The 19,535-nt window shown below is 45.9% G+C and overlaps 1 protein-coding gene across 1 annotated transcript in view; it reads left to right on the top strand.

Moving 5' to 3' along the window:
• Positions 1 to 19,535, top strand: part of LOC310863856 (arf-GAP with coiled-coil, ANK repeat and PH domain-containing protein 3-like) — a 145,219-nt gene that overhangs the window by 109,759 nt on the left and 15,925 nt on the right. The window contains exons 10-20 of the mRNA XM_083772358.1: positions 5,207 to 5,319; positions 7,072 to 7,123; positions 9,314 to 9,414; positions 10,565 to 10,676; positions 11,076 to 11,329; positions 12,294 to 12,363; positions 13,516 to 13,610; positions 15,734 to 15,960; positions 16,693 to 16,796; positions 17,329 to 17,434; positions 18,769 to 19,028. Coding sequence (XP_083628484.1) covers positions 5,207 to 5,319; positions 7,072 to 7,123; positions 9,314 to 9,414; positions 10,565 to 10,676; positions 11,076 to 11,329; positions 12,294 to 12,363; positions 13,516 to 13,610; positions 15,734 to 15,960; positions 16,693 to 16,796; positions 17,329 to 17,434; positions 18,769 to 19,028 — 1,494 coding nt within the window. The remainder of the gene's footprint in view (positions 1 to 5,206; positions 5,320 to 7,071; positions 7,124 to 9,313; positions 9,415 to 10,564; positions 10,677 to 11,075; positions 11,330 to 12,293; positions 12,364 to 13,515; positions 13,611 to 15,733; positions 15,961 to 16,692; positions 16,797 to 17,328; positions 17,435 to 18,768; positions 19,029 to 19,535) is intronic.

Genomic DNA, 19,535 nt, shown 5'->3' with positions numbered 1-19,535 from the left:
ATTTTAGGACAAGACCAGAAAATATGAGCGTGGCCCGCCCCCTTGTGGCCACACTGTCTCCAGCATGGCTGATCTGTTTTCAGTTGGCTTGATTTAATTTTGGGGGTAATAAAAAATCTCATTAGGGTCTTCCAACAGAATTCTCTCCACATTCTTGAATTGGTGGATGTAATTTGTGTATTGCACATTGCCCATTCTTCTGATGTGATGGTAATCTCCAACTCTTTTTCCCAATTAATTTTAATGTACTCTGTGGAATTGACCCTCTGAAACCAGGGCATTATATATTAGGCTACTTTTAATAGTTTTATTTGACACTTCCTTTGGCAATGTATATATATATTTATTTTTTCTCCCTCATGGGAAGTTTTATTATGCCTAATTTATTCATATATAGGCTACATCATCATATGACGACTTGCAGCGGTATCATCACATCATGGTGGAAATACTCAAACTACATTAAAGCTCCCAGGATGTTGTGAGCTTGTAGATCTGCTCATTTTGGACTCAAACTACATTAAAACTCCAAAGATGTTGTGAGCTTGTAGATCTGCTCATTTTGGACTCAAACTACATTAAAGCTCCAAGGATTCTGTGAGCTTGTAGATCTGCTCATTTTGCACTCAAACTACATTAAATCTCCCAGGATGTTGTGAGCTTGTAGATCTGCTCATTTTGGACTCAAACTACATTAAAGCTCCCAGGATGTTGTGAGCTTGTAGATCTGCTCATTTTGGACTATACATTTGAAGCTCCCAGGATGTTGTGAGCTTGTAGATCTGCTCATTTTCCACTCAATGTTCCCATGCATGGCCACAGACATTTGGAGAGGGAGGGGGGGGGGGGGCGTGAGTCATAATAACACCACCACGTTTTTCTAACCCCCTGGCTCCTGGGCTTGTGCGTGCGTGCGTGCGTAATACATAAAGTTTGTTCCGCGGTCAAGGGGGGTCACCCCTCCCCCCCCCCACCACCACGGCACAGCGACAGCTGTATGTTAATGAGGCGGTGGTCTATAGCAGCACGCGTGCACCGTGCACGTGGGCGTGGCGTGTGCGGGGTGGGGGGGGGGGACGCGCCGCCTAGGTAGCAGCATGAGCATGGTGACATTTCCATTCAGTTCTCTGTGACTGTGTCGCTGCACAAGTTGTCATTATAACTTCATGATGAGATCTGAGGATTTTACTAATTATGCTCGCTTTAGCAGCTCACTGAGACAACCCGATGCTTTTCAAAAGCGTTGGCTCTATTTATGACGTATTTATTATTTGCGGATGTCGATCGTTATTATTCATTATTTTACATTTTTATTATAGCCTACATATTTATTGATTGGGAACGATAAGGATAGATATGCTTCTGCTGGATTCCAGTGTCGTGAAGATGAGGATCATATTCGGCAGGTTCGACAACAGGCTGGTGGTGAGTGAGGACTGGAGGAAAAGACATGCGTGAAATTGTAGCTACTGTTGTTGCGTTTAGCCTATTATGAAGTGACTCATGACTCGATCGTGTAGCTACTGAAACTGAAGCAGAGACAGATATTTCACCATTTATTGAATAACTGTCACTGTCAGTGTTTAACTATAGAACTCTAAACAAAAAAAAATAAAGAATACATTTAAGAAGTGTCCGAATATATTGTCCAGTTTATACTGGACTCTTCTTTTTTTGATAGGCCTATAATTACGGTAAAAACAATCTGTGTGTAGAGAGAAAGAGTGTGTGTGTGTGTGTGTGTGTGTGTGTGTGTGTGTGTGTGTGTCCGCGCGCGCGCGTATGTGCGTGCGCACGCGCCTTTCTTAATAGCGCTTTTGTGTTGGCATGCGGTTCAACAAGTCGGGGGTCGTTTTGTTTGGGACAGAAATGGACACACACACGCACACACACACACACACACACACACACACACACGTGCTGTTTCTTTGTATAGAAGTGTTCTTTTTGGGGGCACACAGCACACGTACGTCTGGCTCCTCAATAGACAGGATTCAGACTGGCTGACTGACCTTTGGCTGACATGTTGTGGACACATTTATTTTAGCACGATGAGCTGTGAGCTAGAAGAACTATAGAGTATATTTTATTTGTAGCCTACGTCTCTAATTGTTATGATGAATCGGACATGGTGGACCCTATTGTAAACAAGTGTAGCCTAATGCTTCCACTCACAGTTAACAGTTTTGTATTGAGTTGTGCTTGAAATGTACTGTAATTCTCATTAATACATTCATCAATCAATCAATTAAGCTAGTAGTAGTAGCTATAAGTAGCCGATACATTCAAATAATCACACAATAATAATACATCTTGTTTGTAAAAAAACACTTTACATTTGTCACAAATGTCAAAGTGCTAATATTACGATTTAAAGACAATATACACTATACAGCCAGTGTTTTTATTTCATTGTTTATTTTCTTCCCCCCTTTGGGGAGGGACTATGTAAGGAAAGGAAAGTTACTATATGTTTACCCAGGGTAACTGGACTAAGGAAAGGAAAGGTACTATGTTTACCCAGGGTAACTGGACTAAGGAAAGGAAAGGTACTATGTTTACCCAGGGTAACTGGACTAAGGAAAGGAAAGGTACTATGTTTACCCAGGGTAACTGGACTAAGGAAAGGAAAGGTACTATGTTTACCCAGGGTAACTGGACTAAGCTCAAGAACTTGTTTACAGCCAGGCCCTGCTCATAGAACATTTCATGGTAGGGGTTCAATGCCTTGTGCAAGGGCACTTCAGCGGTGGTGATTTTAACGTGCCGGTCCGGGGATACGAACTAGTGACCTTCCGATATCAAGACCGCTCCGCAAACCGTTCGGCCACCGCTGCCCCGAAGGACTTAAAGATCATTTTAATATCTAAAAGATCACACCCGTGTTTGATTGATTGATTGATTGATTGATTGAAGTATTTATTAACAGTTTGCAGAATTACAGTACATTTCAAGCACAAACTCAATACAAAGACTGTTAACTGTGCAGTGGACGACACCATAAAAGCATTACACTTGTTTACAAGAAGGTCCACAGGGGGGCGCTCTTGTCTTATCATCATACATCATCATGCATCATCTCATACTGGCCAATCAGAATGCCTGTTGTTGCCACAAATTTATGTCATATTTGGCCTAATTTGTCCTTTCATTGTCGGTGGCGAATATGAGACAAGATGACGTACATTTTCCCGTCATTGTCATTAATGGCATTTAATGTTTGTGTTGCGGACATTTTGTGGGGACAAAAGCTGTATATAGGAGGGGCTAGCGTGTGTGTGTGTGTGTGTGTGAGTGAGTGTGCGTGTGCTGAGAGTAGCTTGAAGGAAGGTGTGTGTGTGTGTATTATGTTGGTGTGCACGGTATGCCAGGTGGTATACCTTGCCTTGCCTCAAAGCAAAGACTCACAGAAACAAACAATAGTGAAACTTAATCTCACGCTGGCTTTAAATCAATGTCCTTTCCAGTCCGCTGGGCAGCAGGCAGCAGCCTGTATGGATTACACTAACATCTACAGCAGCCTGTATGGATTACACTAACATCTCAATAGGTGCCTTAACCCATTCTGACCTGACATCAGATTCTAAAAATGTCTGTTTCTATGTCAGTCGTTCTTCGATTTTTCAAAAATAGCAGACCTACAAGCTCGTACGTAGCGCGCCACTCGGTGGCGCGCTATGAGCTTGTAGATCTGCTATTTTTCAATAGCTAAAGCATAACATAACACTAAAATGGGTTTCTCATTCTAAATCCTAAAGGTTTTCTGAAAAAAACCTATGTTTCTATAATGTCAGTGATGCTCAACGTTTTTCATGTCAAGGACCCCTCAGAATGATCTGTATTTGACCGCGGACCCCCATCTGAAAATATGTTGTTCCAGGGACCCCCCCCCCCCACCACACCAGAAGAAAAGATTTTAGTTAAAAAACGTTCGATATGAAATAATATATATTCAAAGATTTTGCGTGCGACACATTTTCCACGATTTTTCAAAAATAGCAGAACTACATATACGAGCTTGTAGATCTGCTATTTTTCCAATAGCTAAAGTATAACATAATACCTAAAAAAACACCAAAAAGAGGTTCCCGCCCTGAATGCCCTAATGCTTTGAAGTTAACAAAGGAATGAGAAAATGGAGTTGTTTTGGTCGACGGGCCCAACGATGCTGATTTAACTGTAAAATGTGTAGCTTCCGATAAACAGATGTCCAGTGCACTGGAATAGTGTGTAGAACCGTGCACGTAACACACACACACACGCGCACACACACACACACACACACACACACACACACACACACACACGCACACACACCAAAGATCTCTTTTGTCTCAAAGAACTCAATGGTATTGATGATAGTTCACCTTCGCTCTGCTTTTAAGTTATAGATCTGCGTTCAGTATCTGTTCAAATGGATTTCTCAACATGTCACGAAGAGAAGAAGATAGATTTATTAAAGCACACATATCTTCTGGTATAGAGATGTGGTTGTTTAGTTGGTAGTATATTAGTTACCGTGCCAGGATCTAACTCCAGATATTGGTAGAGATGTGGTTGTTTAGTCGGTAATATAGTTACCGTGCCAAGATCTAACTCCAGATATTGGCGAGAGATAGTATTTGCAAGTATTTGCTTCTCGAAAAATTTCCTTTTTTGCCCTGAATTATACATTGGACATGCAGCGAAACAGGTCTCAAAGTCACACTTTCAGCACAAACAAAAACATTCTAATCTGCACATTTACAAAACCGGACAAATTAGTTTTTGTTTGTCTGACTTCATATAACGGTACTTTATATCTTCATTTATGAGACGGACAACAAACACAGTGCTTCGGTAAGAAGCATTCTACCGACCAGATGGTTTTGTACATTTTATACATTTCGAATAGAATGTGTTTGTTTGTGTAATAAAAAGGGTGACTTCTTTGAGAGAGTTTTCACTGTGAAACAAAATGGGGGGGGGGGGGGGGGTCTATTTTGGATACTTTATTCGTTTTTAATCAGAACTATTGAAGATATTTCGTCCAATAATTTTAGGAAATATACCGGCAGGTATCGGAACAACTCAACTGTAGTTATACATTGATGACCAACAATTATGAGAGGGGAGCGTATAATGTTAAGTGTGTGTGTGTGTGTGTGTGTGTGTGTGTGTGTGTGTGTGTGTGTGTGTGTGTGTGTGTGTGTGTGTGTGTCCACAGGATTTCTCCTATGATGAGACGAAGGTGGAGTTCAACGTAGACGCGCCCAACGGCGTGGTGATGGAGGGGTACCTCTTCAAGAGGGCCAGCAACGCCTTCAAGACCTGGAACAGGTGGAACTACCTCTTATCTAGGTGGAACTACCTCTTATCTAATAGACCTGGAACAGGTGGAACTATACCGTCCTACTGAAACTCACTTTTTTTTAATAATCTTTATCCCACGATTTTGTAACCATTTTTCACCCCTGTGTCAATTATCTAATGTGATCCTGGGCTCTACACACCCTCCGCAGCGGTGGCCGAACGGTTTGTGGAGCGGTCTTGATATCGGAAGGTCACTAGTTCGTATCCCCGGACCGGCACGTTAGAATTACCACCGCTGAAGTGCCCTTGGACAAGGCATTGAACCCCTACCATGAAATGTTCTATGAGCAGGGCCTGGCTGTAAACAAGTTCTTGAGCTTAGTCCAGTTACCCTGGGTAAACATAGTACCTTTCCTTTCCGCCAACCTGGGGAGAGCAACGGACTTGAACTCATGCTTCCTTCATGCCTGAGTGTCCAAGTTGCTCCTTTACACCTGACAGGGGGGAGTTTCCCTGGTTGGACGTAGCGCGTGGAAGGAACACGTTATTCCAACCAGTTCCTTTCCCCTCCATCAGGCGCCCCGGCTGGCCAGGGGGAGGCAGTATAGAGACCAGTTACTTTCCCCTCCATCAGGCGCCCCGGCTGGCCAGGGGGAGGCAGTATAGAGACCAGTTCCTTTCCCCTCCATCAGGCGCCCCGACTGGCCAGGGGGAGGCAGTTTAGAGACCAGGATTAAAAACTCACTTTGGAGCACTTTACAATACATTAACCCATTTAGACCTGAGCTCGATTCTACCAAATGTCTTCTAAATCGCGACAGTTTTCTGAGTGTCAGTGGTGCTCAAACTATTTCATGTCAAGGACCCCAAAAGTTATATGTATTTGGCCACCGACCCCCATCTGAAAATACGTTGTTCCAGGGACCCCCCCAGAAGCAAAGATTTGAGTTACTTAAAAATGTTCGCTCTGAAAGAATACATATTCCAAATTTGCGCCACATGTTCATGATTTTTCATAAATAGCAGATCTACAAGCTCGTAGCGTGGCACTCGGTGCCGTGCTATGAGAATATCAAGGTCCATTATTTATTGGGCATTTGAGCCACGGAACCACCATTTGATGACATTTAAGCTCTCGGACCCAAAACGTTGAATACTTTCTTATTGGATAAGATTCCATGCCGTATTGATGTTGGTACGATAGGAGAGATAACAGGCAAACGTTGATCAAAAATCACAATTGTTCTACATTCTCTAATTGTGTAGATTCTTGTTAATTAAGTAATAATGCAGATGTCTAACAATAATTAAACTCTTGAGTGCGTAAAATGAAACCAAATGGACCTGTAATGTAAGGGTCCATTTGGTTTCAGTCTGTTGGCTTATTCCTTGCTAATCCAAAGCTCTGACACGTCTTACACTTTGCAACAGCCTGCAGTCACTTAGTATTGTGTCTATTTGTTGATTAAATGACATTGTAGACGAACAGTCTTTGCTCCCATTGTATTAGCAAAGCTGTCATCGATATCCAAACAGTATGCAAGAACTACTCTGGGCAGCGATTCGTAGTGTATCTCAATATACCTGTATACAATAGTATATATAGCTGTCTAGGTGTCTAACTGTATGCCTGTCTCCTCCCAAGGCGGTGGTTTTATATAGTATAGGTGTAGCTGTCTAGGTGTCTAACTGTATGCCTGTCTCCTCCCAAGGCGGTGGTTTTATATAGTATAGGGCTAGCTGTCTAGATGTCTAACTGTATGCCTGTGTCCTCCCAAGGCGGTGGTTTTCCATACAAAACAGCCAACTGGTCTACCAGAAGAAACTTAAGGTACTGTACTGGACTCAGGCCCAGCTTTAATGATCTTAAATCCCTTTTATTTTAGATGGTGCAACCACTCCAAATGAACAGTGTATAAACTGTACTTTTTGGCCAGAAAGGGATTTTTTTTCACCGGAGGAAAAATATTCTCTATGAGGCAGTTCTCTGGGCAATATCAGTAGAGGGCGCAGCGGAGTAACTAAAAGTATTCTTTTCCCGGTGGAAACAAAATCCCCTTTTGGCCAAAAAGTACAGTTTATACGTGTGGTGTGGGGGGGGGGGGGGGCGGGGGGCTCAGAGTGCGTCCACTGAGGAAAGTAGTCTTTCTAATGACACAACTCGCCTTTGTTTTGGCGAGTAGCAAAAACGTTCTTTTTATTTACGCTAAAGAGGAGAGGCTGGTCTGCATTCATGCGAGCGGCGGAAGTTGAGAGTAACATAGCTCTAAATGCAACGCATTAGAGCTATGGAGCAGAGCTAGAACGACCCACGCCCTGCTGGTCGTTCCACCCACAAGGCTAAAAACTAAAGGTGGTCGTTGAGCCTTTGCTAGTTTCGCCCCCAGGCTATGGGATGACCTCCCAGGCTATCAGATGACCTCCCAGGCTATGGGATGACCTCCCGGACCTGGAGCACCTGAAATATGTGGCCTCAGTGGACCTTTAAAAAAAACCATTTAAAGACCCACCTTTTTAGACAGTGGCGTGCACAGATAGACACCCCTGCCCTTTTGGCAATGTTCTAAAAAAACCGTTTTCTTTTTTCCCCAAATATTTAGTGTGTGGACCATGTTGACATTGATCAATTCTTGATAAAAACGCTTCTACTATATTATTTAGACCCCCACAATCTAAAGCTATGTTTCTATGTCAGTGGTTAAAATAGCAGACCTACAAGCTCGTAGCGCGCCACTCGGTGGCGCGCTATGAGCTTGTAGATCTGCTATTTTTCAATAGCTAAAGCACCAATAGCTAAAGCACCAAGCCTGAGGAAGGTCGCAAGACCGAAACGTTGCTCAATAAAATTGCTCTGAACCAGCAAGTGGCAGTGTGCGGATGTCCCTTCTTTCAGCACAATAGCTAAAGCACCAAAATGGGTTCCCGTCCCAAAATGCGCTGCACAAGGTGCCCTTTTTTTCACTTGAGCACCTGCCCCTCTAAATGTCTGTGCACGCCACTGTTTTTAGACAGGCCTTTGCAACATAGTGCTGTATTGATCTCTTGATTATTATTATTATTAATTTTTTTACCAGTGAGTGCCGTTTGTTCTGTTTTCTCTTTCTTTGCTTTATTTTTCATTATTCCTTATTTTTATTATTACTATTGTTACTATAGAGGGTATGCGCATGCTTAAAGTGATTAATGGCACATCGAGTGGCAAATCGAGTGGCAAATTAAGCAACATGCAAAGTGAGTTTAACATTGTTTAACGTTGTTTAATGCAATCAGACAGGACTCTTCTGTTTGGATGCATTGGGCTGTCGAGGCCAGAAAGTAATTATTTTGCCACTCGGTTCCTGCATAACTTCCTGGTTTGATGATGATGTCACGCGCATAATATACCCTCTATTGATATGTTTTTCTTGTGTTGTTGTGAAGCACTTTGTGACTGATGTCTGTGAAATGAGCTCTATAAATAAAATGTACTTACTTACTGGTATACTCAGTGGCGTGCACAGACATTTAGAGGGTCCAGGTGGTGCTCAAGTGAAAAAAAGGGCACCTTGTGCAGCAAGTGGAACCGGCTGGTTGCCTTAATTAACCCATTTTGGGGCGGGAAACCCCTTTTGGTGTTATAGCATTATGGTATGATTTAGCTATTGAAAAATAGCAGATCTACAAGCTCATGAGCTTGTAGGTCTGCTATTCTTTTTAAATCGAAGAACCACTGACATAGAAACATAGCTTTAGATTGTGGTTTTTTATCAATAATTGATCAATGTCACCATGGGCCACACACTATAAATGAAGGGAAAAAAAATACTTTTTATTTCTTATTTTTTTTAAGAGCACATTGCCAAAAGGGCAGGGGGTGCTCTAGCACCCCCTAGTGTCTATCTGTGCACGCCACTGACGGTACTTACTCTCCAGGCTGCATGAACAGTGTTGGAGCGCTCAGTTCTCTGCCCCCCCCCCCCCTTATGAGCTCTATGGTGGTTGGAGGACCATTTTGATTGACACTTCTCTCTGCCAATCACAGGACTCTCTGACGGTGGTGGTGGAGGACCTGAGGCTGTGCTCTGTGAAGCCGTGTGAAGACAACGAGAGGAGGTTCTGCTTCGAGGTGGTCTCGCCCAACAAGTGAGTCTGGGACCGCTTTAAGACCTAAAGGGTCCATTATAGGAGGTTCTGCTTCGAGGTGGTCTCGCCCAACAAGTGAGTCTGGGACCGCTTTAAGACCTAAAGGGTCCATTATAGGAGGTTCTGCTTCGAGGTGGTCTCGCCCAACAAGTGAGTCTGGGACCGCTTTAAGACCTAAAGGGTCCATTATAGGAGGTTCTGCTTCGAGGTGGTCTCGCCCAACAAGTGAGTCTGGGACCGCTTTAAGGGTTAAAGAGTCCATTTATAGTCCAGGTTCTGCTTCGAGGTGGTCTCGCCCAACAAGTGAGTCTGGGACCGCTTTAAGACCTAAAGGGTCCATTATAGGAGGTTCTGCTTCGAGGTGGTCTCGCCCAACAAGTGAGTCTGGGACCGCTTTAACCCATTCTGACCTGAGATCAGATTCTAAAAATGTCTTCTATGTCAGTCGCTCTTCGATTTTTCAAAAATAGCAGACCTACAAGCTTGTAGATCTGCTATTTTTCAATAGCTAAAGCACGACATGATGCTAACACCAAAATGGGTTCCCGCCCAAAATGGGTTAAGGTCTAAAGGGTCCATGTCCATTTATACCAACAGTTTTAAATGCCATTCATTCATTCATTCATTCATCCATCCATTCATCCATCCATCCATCCATTCATTCATTCATTAATTCATCGGGGAGGGGTCCCTGAACCGACTTAATTCCGTCGCTATAAAAGTAAATTGATACGTCGCTCATCACGGCTATAGCGCTGAAGTCGCTTGGAAATGTTGGAGGTCCAGTCACGTGACTCACGTCCCTTCCTTTCATTGGCCTCCTCGCCCGGAAGTAGGAGGAGTTATTAGGAAGAGTTGTTGTTATAGAGCCCATTGTTGTGGCTTGGCTAATAGCCAATCTACAAGCTCAAAACGTGTCGCAGCGCGACGCCTTTTGAGCTTGTAGATTGGCTATTTTTGCTACAACAGTAATATATGGCCCTAGGGACTGGGAGTGAGTGTGGAAATATAGTGGCCCTCTCCAACGTCAAAGTTGCACCACCCCTGCACTATATGACTGAAGTAAAACAGAACACTGTAACTGTTCCATCTCTATCTCTATATGACTGAAGTAAAACTGAACACTGTAACTGTTCCATCTCTCCACCAGGAGCTGCATGCTTCAGGCCGAGTCTGAGAAGCTACGCCAGGCCTGGATCCAGGCCGTCCACGCTAGCATCGCCTCGGCCTACAGGGAGATCTCTGACAACTATTACATAGAGGTACCAACGTGCACGCACATACACACATACACAGACACATACACACCTACACTGACACATACACAGACAGGTGTTTGTGTCAGTGTCTGCTTTTTTGTTTTTGTTTTTTTTAAATGTGGCGCAAATCTTTGAATATATATTCTTTCAAAGTGAATGTTTTTAACTCAGGTCAGAATGGGTTAAAACACCCAAAAGGGGTTCCCGCCCAGAATGGGTTAAATGTGTGCATCATAAACGTTGACAGCGTGCCGTGTGTGTGCGTGTGTGTGTGTGCGTGTGTGTGTGTGTGTGTGTGTGGGATGTGTGTGTGGGATGTGTGTGTGTGTGTGTGTGTGTGTGTGTGTGTGTGTGTGTGTGTGTGTGGGATGTGTGTGTGTGTGTGTGTGTCTCCCTGGGCAGCGTCTGGACCGGACCGCCTCCCCCTCAACCAGCAGCATCGACTCCGCCTCCGAGCACCGCGACAGGGGGGGGGAGCACCGCGGGGAGCGGGGGGTCCGGGGAGGGGGAGGGGGAGGAGGGGGGGAGAACCTCCTCCAGAGGGTACAGGGTCTTCCAGGCAACGAGCTGTGCTGCGACTGCAGCCAGACGGCTCCCTGCTGGGCCTCCATCAACCTGGGCATCCTGCTGTGCATCGAGTGCTCCGGGATACACAGGTACAGCTTATCACCCCCTTATCACCCCCTTATCACCCCCGTATCACTCCCTTATCACTCCCTTATCACCCCTTATCACCCCTAAAGGCCTATTCATAGTCTGGATTTTCGGTGGTGACGTGACCACCGCTCCGGTGGTGAGGTGACCACCGCTCCGGTGGTGAGGTGACCACCGCTCCGGTGGTGAGGTGACCACTGCTCCGGTGGTGAGGTGACCACCGCTCCGGTGGTGAGGTGACCACCGCTCCGGTGGTGAGGTGACCACCGCTCCGGTGGTGAGGTGACCACCGCTCCGGTGGTGAGGTGACCGGTTACTATACTTTGGTCCGACGGAGCATTGGTCCGATCGACAACCTACCTCAAAACCTCACCCTAACCCTAACCTCCCCCGGGGCAGACACCTAAACCTAACCCCAACCCTCCCCCGACCCCCAGCGCACCTCGGAGCATTGCTCCTTCGGAGAAATGCTCCGTCGGATCATAGTATGCCTCCCGAGGTGACCACCGGAGCTGAAATGACGTTGAGCGGTGGTGAGTAAAAACAGAGAGAAGGGCTGGGGCGGTGGCGGTGATTTGCTCTTCACCGCGGCTCGTGACGTCATGTTGAAGTTCGGTGGTCACCTCAGTGACGTCATGTTGTAGTTCGGTGGTCACCTCAGTGACGTCATGTTGTAGTTCGGTGGTCACCTCACCACTGAAAATCCAGACTATGTATGAGCCTTTATAACCCCTTATCACCCCCTTATCAACCCTTTATCACCCCCATCGAGTGCTCGGGGATACATAGATAAATGAGCCGAGAGCTTGTAGATCTGCTATTTTTCAACAGCTAAAAGTTTAAAATAATGGTTTAAAGGGGCTAAAAGCTATAAGGTGACACGGATGTGTTCCAGGTCTGAATGGGGTGAAGTGGTCCTTCTCTCTCTCCTCATGTGTTGCTCCTGCATGTCGTCTCTCTCTACAGGAGTCTTGGAGTTCACTTCTCCAAGGTGCGCTCGCTGACGCTGGACTCATGGGAGCCAGAACTACTCAAGGTATGCTGGGATCACCAACCTGTAGACACGCTAAAAGGGTTTCTTCACCAACCTGTAGACACGCTAAAACGGTTTCTTCCGCGGATTCGGGTTCTTGGAAACGCCCCCCAGTCACTGTGTTAGTTTTACTGAGGTTAGGTTTAGGTATAGTTTTACTGAGGTTAAGGTTAGGGTTAGGTATAGTTTTACTGAGGTTAAGGTTAAGGTTAAGGTTAAGGTTAAGGTTAAGGTTAAGGTTAAGGTTAGGGTTAGGTTTAGGTATAGTTTTACTGAGGTTAAGGTTAGGGTTAGGTTTAGGTATAGTTTTTACTGAGGTTAAGGTTAGGGTTAGGTTTAGGTATAGTTTTACTGAGGTTAAGGTTAGGGTTAGGGTTAGGTGTAGGCTGTCAATCACAGCGACTGGCCAGTCACAGCACACCATTTACTCAAACCCGAGGCAGAAACCATATTAACTGTAGACACGGACAGTCTTCAGAAGTTTGCTTTAGACCAGCCATCCCCAAACCTTTGTTTTGGCCGTGCACCCCCTGTTACCTCTGGACCTATAGCTGATGAACCCCCCCAACGCTAAGTCTCATTGTATTTGGCCAAAAATTATACATTCTTTGTAATATGATTATGGTAAATAGTCACAGAATGTCAGAGAATGCACTGAGAGACATGCAGCTGCTGTATATACTCCCACAGCTGCTCTACCAGGTTTTGCCGTTTTTTGCACTAAATAACACCATAAAACCGCCATTACCCTTTTCATGTCACGCACCCCCCTAGAACATATATGTCACAAACTCAAGGCCCGGGGGCCAAATCAGGCCCGTGAATGAATTATACCACCATATAATACTACAAGTCCCATGTGTTGAAACACAGTCCGGCCCTCGACTTGTACCAATGTCTTTATTTTGGCCCCTCTGTGTATTTGAGTTTGACATCCCTGCCCTAGAGGGTGTTGGGGGGGGTTGCACGCACCACCGTTTGGGAACCCCTGCTTTAGACCGTCGATGAGTTAAACTGCATCTCTGTCTCTGTTGACATCCGTCTGTGCTTTGCTCTCTTCCTTCAATTGTTTTCTTCTCTCTCTCTCTCTCTCTCTCTCTCTCTCTCTCTCGCTCTCTCTCTCTCTCTCTCTCTCTCTCTCTCTCTCTCGCCCAGTTGATGTGTGAGCTGGGGAACACGGTGGTCAACCAGATCTACGAGGGAGCGTGTGAGGAGATGGGAGTCAAGAAGGCCGGACCGACCAGTTCAAGGTCATTAAACCTTTAACCTTTTGACCCAACGGGGGCACGGTGGCACAGTTGTAGTGCTGTCGCCTCACAGCTAGAAGGTCCTGGGTTCGATTCCCGCTCGGGGCACTGTGGGTGCTGGCGGCGTGTTCCCTCCTCCGCGTCATCAGTGCCCATACCCGAAGGCGGGGTTGGCGAAAGGGCCTTTCTGTGTGGAGTTTGCATGTTCTCCCTGTGTCCCCTAGGGTAGGTACCCTCACATGTTCTCCCCGTGTCCCCTAGGGTAGGTACCCTCACATGTTCTCCCCGTGTCCCCTAGGGTAGGTACCCTCACATGTTCTCACCATGTCCCCTAGGGTAGGTACCCTCACATGTTCTCACCGTGTCCCCTAGGGTAGGTACCCTCACATGTTCTCCCCGTGTCCCCTAGGGTAGGTACCCTCACATGTTCTCCCCGTGTCCCCTAGGGTAGGTATCCTCACAGAAAACATGCAGTAATCCTGGTCACTAAACTGCCTCCCCCTGGCCAGCCGGGGCGCCTGATGGAGGGGGAAGGAACTGGTTGGAATAACGTGTTCCTTCCACGCGCTACGTCCAACCAGGGAAACTCCCCCCTGTCAGGTGTAAAGGAGCAACTTGGACACTCAGGCATGAAGGAAGCATGAGTTCAAGTCCGTTGCTCTCCCCAGGTTGGTGGAGGGTGTGTAGAGCCCAGGATCACATTAGATGATTGACACAGGGGTGAAAAATGGGTTACAAACTCGTGGGATAAAAAATATATTAGAAAAAAAAAACCTTTAACCCATATTAATGCAGTACCGACCAGTTCAAGGTCATTCCTTTAAGTTTAACGCAGAAGGCCCATCGTTCTACAAATGCCTTCTAAATCAGTAGCTGATCAGCTGAAGTACTTTGTACTTATTATTATTATTTTTTACATATTCCATAGCAGAAAAGAAAAGGAGCAGGAAGAAGATAAATCTTATTTATACCTGCCCCTATCATTAAAAAAACAAAAAAAACATCTAATTGATGCTGCTACCAACCATACATTTTATATCACCATGATTACATCAAATAAAAAAGAAAGAAAAGAAAGAAAAACAAAGGACAAAAGAACATAGAGCTCAACAACGCTGAGGGAACAAAATAACACTTATATCTAATCTTCCAATTCATATTTTATCATTTCTTCCTTTTTAAACACTTTCTTAAACTGAAACACTGTTGTACAACTCTTTGTGAATTCCATAACTTTATACTTGTAACAGAAGTGCACATTTCCGAGTCTGAGCGAACGTTATGCTTTAGCTATTGAAAAATAGCAGATCTACAAGCTCGTAGCGCGCCACCCAGTGGCACGCTACGATCTTGTAGGTCTGCTATTTTTGAAAAATCGAATCTGATCTCAGGTCAGAATGGGTTAAAAACAAATTGATGTATGGAAACAATTCCCTCCCGCGCACTCAGATCAGCCAACGCAGGGAAGCTGGAAGTACCCTCATTAAAAACGCCGGGACAACGCTCCACACGTCCCAAACTCTTCTCCCTTCTGGCTCCAAAACTGTGGAATGCACTTCCCATTGCAGTCAGAACTGCAGCATCACTCCCAATCTTCCGCCGTAGTCTGAAAACCCACCTTTTCAGACTCCATCATGGCCCATAGCACTTACCCCACCCCCTTAGATAGCATTTCTGTAGATTTATAGCATGTTATGTAGACGGCACTATAATTGCATTGTATATAGTCATAGCACGCCATAGTACATATGTATATCATAGTAGTATAGATGTATAGTTTATATGTATAGTTTCATTATATAGATATTCCACTGTATAGTTTCATTATATAGATATTCCACTGTATAGTTTCATTATATAGATATTCCACTGTTACTTTCTTAGCTTACGCATGTTTCATGATGCTTTTATGTGATGTATTCCCATGCTTTTTGTTCTTGCTTAATGTAAATCGCTCTGGATTAAGTCTGATAAATGCCTACATTGTAAATTGTCCCTCCAGGCCAGAGAAGGAAGCCTGGATCATATATATATAATATATATATATATATATATATATATATATATATATATATATATATATAATATATATTTATTATTATTCATTATATACTCCCTCCCTCCAGGCCAGAGAAGGAAGCCTGGATCAAGGCCAAGTTCGTGGAGAAGCGCTTCCTGAAGAAGATGCGCGGCAGCGAGGCGTTGGTGGCGGGCGAGGAGAGGAAGCCCCGCCCCCCCTGGGCGGCGAAGAAGTGCCAGCGCCACGGCAACTCCCTCCGCGTGCCCAACAAGGCCCGGCGGAAATACCAGCGCTACGAGCCGGGCAGCGCCTCGCCCGCCAACCTGTCGGCAGGTCAGTGTTGATTTGGACAGTCAATGTGTGTAGTCTTTTTGCTAAGTCATAGTCCATCCATCCATCCATCCATTGTCAACCGCTTATCCGTAGTCAGGTCGCGGGGGCAACAGCTCCACCAGAGAGCTCCAGACTTCCCTCTCCAGAGCAACATTAGTGACTTCCTCCTGGGGGATCCCGAGACGTTCCAAGGCCAGTGAGTCGATGTGTTTCCTCCAACTGCACCTTGGTGTGCCCCCGGGGTCTCCTCCCAGTGGGACGTGATCCTTGGTCTGTCCCCGGGGTCTCCTCCCAGTGGGACGTGGTCCTTTGTCTGCCCAGGGGTCTCCTCCCAGTGGGACGTGGTCCTTGGTCTGCCCCGGGGGTCTCCTCCCAGTGGGACGTGGTCCTTGGTCTGCCCCGGGGTCTCCTCCCAGTGGGACGTGATCCTTGGTCTGCCCTGGGGTCTCCTCCCAGTGGGACGTGATCCCTAGGGAGACGCCCGAGAGGCATCCTAACCAGATGCCCGAACCACCTAAGCTGGCTCCTTGTGTTCAAATGGCTTCCCTCATTGGTGAAATTAATTCATTTCCAGGTGGTCGTCGCAACGTGATGCGTCGCGAGCTTGTAGATCTGCTATTTTATCATTTTGTTGCTGTGTTGGCATATTGTAAAAGTTAAACAAACACATCTCTCTCTCTCTCTCTCTCTCTCTCTCTGTCTCTCTGTCTCTCCCTCTCTCTCTCTCCTCAGCTGCAGCGGCTGCAGCGTTAAAGATTCGTCGTGACTCTCTGTTCTGTCCCGACGAGCTGGACTCCCTGTTTTCCTACTTCGACAACGGCTCTGGTCCCCGCAGTAAGTCACACTACACTGCACTTTAATTGTAGCGCCCTCTAGTGGTATATCTGCTATTGAAAAATAGCAGACCTACAAGCTCATAGCGCGCCACTCGGTGGCGCGCTATGTAGCTTGTAGGTCTGCTTGTAGGTCTGCTATTTTAAAAAAATCGTGAAAATGTGCCTCAAATTTGGAATATATTTTATATATATATATATATATTGGAATATAACGTTTTTAACTCATCTTTGCTTCTGGGAGGGTCTCTGGAACAACATATTTTCAGATGGGGGTCCTTGACATGAAATATTGAGTGATATAGGCCTAGAAACATAGGTATTTCAGAAAACTGTCAGGGTTTAGATGACATTTTTTTCAGGCCTACATGGGTTAATGTGTCCGTGGCTTGGCGCCCTCTAGTGGTGGTAGTATATTAATGTGTCCGTGGCTTGGCGCCCCCTAGTGGTGGTAGTATATTAATGTGTCCGTGGCTTGGCGCCCCCTAGTGGTGGTAGTATATTAATGTGTCCGTGGGTTGGCGGTTCTTTTGGTCCTGCAGGTCTGAGCAGCGACAGCGGTCTGGGAGGAAGCACCGACGGCAGCACAGACATCCTGGTGTTCGGAGGGGCGGTGGTGGACAGCGTGACGGAGGAGGAAGGTGAGTTGTTAATTACATATGGCTAGTCTGCCCCAGAGCTTTAGATATAGACAGAATTACGCAAACTGCGTTAACTTCACGGGGCTTCAGTCCAATGGAGGCTCTCCTGCATAGACTTCTATTGGCTTCAGTCCAATGGAGGCTCTCCTACATAGACTTCTATTGGCTTCAGTCCAATGGAGGCTCTCCTACATAGACCTCTATTGGCTTCAGTCCAATGGAGGCTCTCCTACATAGACTTATATTGGCTTCAGTCCAATGGAGGCTCTCCTACATAGACCTCTATTGGCTTCAGTCCAATGGAGGCTCTCCTACATAGACCTCTATTGGCTTCAGTCCAATGGAGGCTCTCCTACATAGACTTCTATTGGCTTCAGTCCAATGGAGGCTCTCCTACATAGACTTCTATTGGCTTCAGTCCAATGGAGGCTCTCCTACATAGACTTCTATTGGCTTCAGTCCAATGGAGGCTCTCCTACATAGACTTCTATTGGCTTCAGTCCAATGGAGGCTCTCCTACATAGACTTCTATTGGCTTCAGTCCAATGGAGGCTCTCCTACATAGACTTCTATTGGCTTCAGTCCAATGGAGGCTCTCCTACATAAACTTCTATTGGCTTCAGTCAAATGGAGGCTCTCCTACATACAGTAGACTTATATTGAGAATGGGGACAACCAACTGGGACAAGTCCTGGACCGGAAGTAGGCAGAAATGCATTGGACTCAGGACATTTCCCGCCCCTCTGTAGAGCATCCCAGTTGATCCCGCCCCCTGCGAGGGCACCAGGAAATAATTCATCCCTATTCATTTCCCCCAAAAAGTATTTATTTAAAGACCTTTAAAGCAGACCTATAAATCTAAATCTAAGTCTAAGCATATATAGCTTGCTGCTTAGCAAAAATGTAAAGATATTTTAAAATATATTTTCATGAACGGAAATGGCAGCTTCCTTGGTCGGATTTCGGGAGGTGTAGTTCCAGACTCTAGTATAGCATTCGGAGACTGTGGAATGTTTGGCTACGTGAGACAACATGCAGCCAAGCCACTAGTCTCCGTCTGATCAGCCCAGCTGATTTTCCGATGTCCAGCTTTTGGTGTACGTGCACAAACTCTGTCCTAACACAAACATTAAATGCCATTGACAATAATTGGACAATTTTGAGTGTCCGTGTAAACGCAAACATCGAAGACGAAGGTGAGGACGCAAATTCTGATTGGCCTGAATGAGATATTGCGTGACGATGATGATGCACGCTGATAAGATCGCCCCTCACTTCACACGGGTGTGATTTGTATTATATTTTGATTGGGTTTGCTGTCATGTCCCTTCCAGAGGAGGAGGAGTCGGAGGAGTCGTCCAGTGGCGAAGTGGAGATGGAACAGGAGGCGTGTTGGGACACGGGCCCCGAGGCGGACCCCACGCCCCCAGGTGGTGGCAGGGAGGAGCTGCAGCCCGGGGCGCTGCTCTACCGCGCGTCGTGCCTCCACAACCTGCCGCTGATGGCCGAGGCGCTGGCGCACGGCGCCGACGTGCACGCCACGGGCGAGGACGACGACGAGGGCAAGACGGCCCTCATCCAGGCCGTGACTGGGGTGAGTGTTCCTTCCTACCATGAGCTTGTTTTAACTACTCAAAAATGTTTTGCAAAATAGTTAAGGTGTTTATCCAACCAAAAGCCAAGGTATTTGTAGCGTTCCACCCACTCAATGAGAGTTCCATCGAGAGTGGAGATGCTCATTTGAGCTGAAATAGCTCGTGGAGTGAACAACATAGCTTTAGTTTTGGTGCCATTTAGCAGTAGTTTGCTCTTTATTAATTCGTGCTGCAGGGAGACGAAATCAATGGACAGATTTGCAACAGCCACCTCAAGAGTCGGCGCACAGGCGTACAGAACCGTATCATCTGCATACATGTGGTACCTAGAGTGCTTTGATTGACTACTGATGTTGTTCACATACAAAAGAAAGAGTAGGGGACCTAATATCGAACCCTGTGCGACACCTTTTTCCAAAGTTGCAGGATCAGACAAAATGTTGCCTATTTTGACACACTGTGTCCGACCCAGCAAGTAACATTTAAACCAGCTTATCGCATTTTGA

Source organism: Protomyctophum parallelum, assembly GCF_964188405.1.
Source record: "Protomyctophum parallelum genome assembly, chromosome: 8".
NCBI lineage: Eukaryota > Metazoa > Chordata > Actinopteri > Myctophiformes > Myctophidae > Protomyctophum > Protomyctophum parallelum.
The sequence above is the reverse complement of the archived record's forward strand: the minus strand, read 5'-3'. Positions and strand labels throughout refer to the sequence as shown.